This window comes from Arachis ipaensis, chromosome B06 (assembly GCF_000816755.2).
Source record: "Arachis ipaensis cultivar K30076 chromosome B06, Araip1.1, whole genome shotgun sequence".
Taxonomy (NCBI): domain Eukaryota; kingdom Viridiplantae; phylum Streptophyta; class Magnoliopsida; order Fabales; family Fabaceae; genus Arachis; species Arachis ipaensis.
This window is the reverse complement of record NC_029790.2, coordinates 96,505,700-96,510,928: the sequence shown is the minus strand read 5'-3', so window position 1 is coordinate 96,510,928 and position 5,229 is coordinate 96,505,700. Positions and strand designations below refer to the sequence as shown.

The 5,229-nt window shown below is 42.1% G+C and overlaps 1 protein-coding gene across 1 annotated transcript; it reads left to right on the top strand.

Annotated features, from left to right (window-relative positions):
- Positions 3,759–4,451, top strand: LOC107647103. Its single transcript, XM_016351226.1, has one exon. It carries the CDS (start codon positions 3,759–3,761, stop codon positions 4,449–4,451), a length of 693 nt encoding a protein of 230 aa, XP_016206712.1.

Sequence of the window (5,229 nt, the reverse complement as noted above, 5' to 3'; positions counted from 1 at the left end):
CGTCCGAATCAAGGGTACTATCAACAAGGCAGTAATTATAATCAAGGTGGTAACTACAATTAAGGTTGGCAAGACAATCCCAACCAAGGATAGAGAGACAACTACAACCAAGGAGGCAGAGAGAATAGTGAAAATCAAAGGTGGAACAACAACTATCAACATAACCGGTATCAAAAAAACTCTCCATACCAACAGTAAAACCAAGGCCAGAGATACCAACCACCTCACCAAAGGCAAGCCCAAGCACCTCAATTCAACCAACCACAAGCCCCTCAAATTACCTACCCTCCTCCTTCCTCCAACCAAGATGAAACACTCTGTTCTATCCTTCAAAGACAAAAAGAGCTTCAAAATTTACTTACCTCTAGGCTCACCAGTCTTACCTCCACTCTATAAGCTCTTATATCCCATATGGACCCACCTCCTACCTCCAACAATCAAGCTTCAAGCTCTTATGTACTTCCCTCTCAACCTTTACCCAACTCCAAGGGTGGAATCAATGTCATTACCTTGAGGTCCGGCACTACATTGCAAGAGAGGAGTCCTGAGAAGCCAAGCTCAAGAGAAGATATTTAAGTTAAAGATGTTGTTGAGGTAGAAGATATTGAAGAAGAGGATGAAGTACAAGATGCAGTTGAAGAAGAAGTTGCTCAACCAAGGAATGGAGTATCCAAGGGAAGATGATGCTGTGAGAGAAGCCATTCCCATTCCTTTTCCACACCTTGCTAGGAGGACAAAAATGTAAGTGGAGCTAGATCCCAAGATGGTGGAGATCTTAAAAAAGGTTGAGGTAACTATTCCCCTTTTTGATGCTATTCGCCAAGTGCCTAAATATGCTAAGTTTCTAAAGGATTTGTGCATGAATAAGAAAAAGATTAATGATTTAGAAACTATTCCTTTGGGTAGCTCTATTTTTGCTTTAATGGGTGCTATACCGAAGAAATGTAGTGATCCCGGTCCATGTATGGTTACTTGCACTATAGGGGGTGTACAGTTTGTTGACTGCATGTGTGATTTAGGTGCATGTGTTAGTATTATGCCATTGTCTATATATGATGCCTTAAGGCTTCCACCCTTGAAAAGGTCGGCATCGCATTTTATTTTGGCAGATAAGAGCATAATTTCAGTGGTTGGCATTGCGGAAGACGTCTTGGTGAGCATTAAGGGGTTGACTTTCCCTATTGACTTCTATATTTTAGAGATGCCCCCTAACGACTCAGGAAGACCTTCATCCATCTTGCTTGGAAGGTCATTTTTGAAGACTTTGCTGTTTAAGTTGGATGCCTTCTCGGGTACATATTCATTTGAGATTGATGGAAGAGCAGTGAGCTTCAACCTTGATGAAGCTATGAAGCACCCACTGGAGGACCACTCTATCTTTCAGTGTGACATTATTGATGAGACTGTGGCTGAAGTTCACCAAGAGGCAATGGATGATACGCCCATGGTGCAAGGTGCAAGTGTGGGAAAGTCCTCTGAGTATACTGAAGACACCTTGCCACCACCAGTGGTTCTGGATGATCAAGTACCAAGCCATTAGATGAGAATGGAGTTGAAGCCCCGTCCACCTCACTTAAAGTATGCTTATCCTGAAGATAATCAACAGCTCCCATTTATCATTGCAAATGAACTTACTTCCTAACAAGAGGAGCGTCTGCTTAGTGTGCTGAGAAGAAATAAGAAAGCTATTGGGTGGAGTTTGGCAGACATAGTAGTTATAAGCCCTCAAGTCTGTGAGCACCGAATTTTTTTAGAGGAGGGAGCAAGGCTTATCCGTCAACCTCAAAGGCACTTGAACCTCACCATTCTGGAGGTTGTGAATAAGGAAGTGACCCGACTGCTTGAAGCTGACATCATCTATCCAATCTCGGATAATGAATGGGTTAGTCTAGTACAAGTGATTCCAAAGAAGTCTAGCGTCACAACAGTGAAGAATGAGAATGGGAAACTACAATGGTGTAGAATTCCTGGAGAGCGTGTATTGACTACAGGCGCTTGAACCAAGCCACTCGCAAGGATCACTACCCATTACCTTTCATCGATCAAATGCTTGATCGCTTGTCAAGTAAATCGTACTATTGTTTTCTAGATGGTTATACTGGTTATTTTTAGATCCATATTGCTCCAGAAGATCAGGAGAAAACAACTTTTACATGCCCCTTTGGAACGTATGCATATAAGAGAATGCCTTTTGGCTTATGTAATGCACCGGCTACGTTTCAAAGGTGTTTGTTGAGTATCTTCTCAGATCTTCTTGAGCACTGTATGGAAGTTTTTATGGATGACTTTAGTGTCTATGGTGATTCTTTTGACCTTTGTTTGGATAGTCTTGCTAGAGTATTAGAAAGATGTACTAGTTTAAACCTTGTGCTTAATTTTGAAAAATGTCATTTTATGGTGAAACAAGGTATTGTTCTAGGCCATGTTGTTTTTAATACTGGTATATCTGTTGATCCTGCAAAGGTAGATGCTATTTCTGGTTTACCTTACCCCTCCTCCATGAGGGACGTCCGTTGTTTTCTTGGTCATGCAGGTTTCTACCAGCGTTTTATCAAGGACTTCAGTAAGGTTGCACTACCTTTGTCCCATCTGCTGTAGAAGGACGTGAAGTTCGACTTGAGTGAGGACTGCATGGAAGCATTCGACAAGCTAAAGATTGCCTTGACCTAAGCTCCTATTGTAGGAGGCTTGACTGGAGTAGGCCGTTCGAGATCATGTGTGATGCATCCAACTATGCGATAAGAGCGGCGCTGGCTCAACGCGAAGCTAAGGACCCATACATTATTGCTTATGCTTCAAAAACTTTAGATGTTGCCCAGTCTAATTATACTACCAGTGAAAAAGAACTTTTAGCTATTGTTTTTGCTTTGGATAAATTTTTAGCTTATTTATTAGGAACTAAGGTGGTAGTATGTTTAGACCATGCAGCTTTGAAGTATTTGTTAGCTAAGAAAGATTTAAAACCAAGGTTAATCCGTTGGATATTGTTGTTGCAAGAATTTGATTTAGAGATCAAAGATAGGAGTGGTTCCCAAAATTTAGTGGCGGACCACTTAAGTCGCCTGGAACACATTGAAAATGACTCCACTCCTATCAATGATGCATTTCCACTTGATAACTTGCAAGCAATATCTTAGGTGGTTCCTTGGTATGCACCCATAGCTAATTATTTGGTTAGTCGTACCTTTCCTCCTAATTTTACTAAGCATCAAAAGGACAAGCTTAAAAACGAGTCCAAGTATTATATATGGGATGACCCATATTTGTGGAGATGTGGTGTTGACCAAATAATTAGAAGGTGTGTGCCACAATCCGAAATCCATTCTATATTAAAGGCTTGCCACTCTTCTGAGAGTGGTGGACATTTTGGTCCTCAAAGGACTGCAAGAAAAATTTTAGACTACGGATTTTGGTGGCCCACACTTTTTAAGGATGCTAATATTTTCTGTGACTCTTGCCACCAATGCCAAAGGTTTGGAAACATATTCAAGAGGGATGAGATGCCCCAACAATTAATGTTGTTTTGTGAAATTTTTTATGTTTGGGGTATTGACCTCATGGGTCCATTTCCAAACTCGAATGGTTTCTTATACATCTTGTTAGCTGTTGATTATGTTTCTAAATAGGTGGAAGCAATTCCTACCCGTACTGATGATGCTAATGTTGTTATTTTTTTTGTTAGGAATAATATTATTTGTCGCTTTGGATCACCATGAGAAATCGTGAGTGATCAAGGCTCTCATTTTTATAACAGAAGAATGACAGGTTTACTGAGGAAACATGGAATCATTCACAAGGTGGCGACAGCTTACCATCCCCAAACTAATGGACAAGACGAGGTGTCCAATAGGGAGATCAAACGCATACTAGAGAAGATTGTGAAGCCTCATAAGAGGGATTGGAGTACTAGACTCGCAGATGTGCTCTGGGCTTATCGGACTGCATATAAGACACCCATCGGCATGAGTCCGTTCCGCCTAGTCTACGAAAAGGCTTGTCACCTTCCGGTAGAGGTGGAACACAAAGCTTTTTGGGTTGTGAAGGAATGCAACTCAGGATTGGGAGGATCCGGGATTGAAAGAAAGCTACAACTAGAGGAATTGGAGTGCCTTCGACTAGAAGCGTATGAGAACTCAAGGCTCTACAAAGAAAAGGTGAAGGATGTGTATGACAAGAACATCAAGAGAAGAGAATTTAGAGCTGGAGATCAAGTCCTTCTCTACAACTCAAGGTTGAGGTTAATGCCAGGCAAGCTAAGGTCAAGGTGGGACGGACTGTACATGGTGGAAAAGGTGGAACCGTACGGAGTTGTCCACCTAAGTCACCCCTCAAGCCCCACTTTTTTCAAAGTCAATGGCCAACGTTTAAAGTTGTATCAAGATGTGAAGATGAAGAACAATAAGGTGCTAGAGATCTTCCTCTTGAAGGATCCAGCCAGGGAAGAGGACTGAGCTTATGGACCATCCAACTTAAGGACGTTAAAGAAAAGTGCTAGGTGAGAGGCAACCTACCATAGTATGATCTTCCTTTTTATTAGTTTTATTTTATTTATGTCAGTGTTAATTTCCAATTCTGTATGTTTACCTTTACTTTTCCTTATATATATATATATATATATATAAAGAGTGCATATGACGCGCATGCATCATATGGAGGTTTGCTCTCTATTAAAAATAAACAGAGAGTTACGCTGGAAACGTGCGGGAGGGGTGCCTGGCGCACAAGCCATCCCACGCATACGCGTGACCCATGCGTACGCGTCACCTGCAATTTTGTCAATCCATGCATGTACGTCAGCGACGCGTATGCGTGGTATGAAAATCGGCGTAAATTGGTGATTTGAATAGAGAGTTGGGGGCATGATGCTGGAACCGTGCGTCTGGAACGATGACTTATCATGCGTACGCGTGATTGACGCTTACGCGTCACTTGATTTTTTGCTCACCCACGCGTACGCGTGGGCTACGCGTGCGCGTCATAAGCGCCGTGTCACTAAACTCAGCGCGCCGCCCAGATTCTCTTTCTTTCATTCTTCTCTTCTTTCTCTAATCCTAATTCTTCTTCACTCTTCCATCATTCTTTCTACTTCTTCCTTCTTTCTTCTTCCCTTCTCTCACCACCACCGCTGGATTACCTCCAGAGACCACCAACTCCGGCAGCCACAATTTCCTTTCCTTTTCTTCTTCTCTTCCTACCCCTCTTCTCTCACTCTTACTTCCAATTACCTCC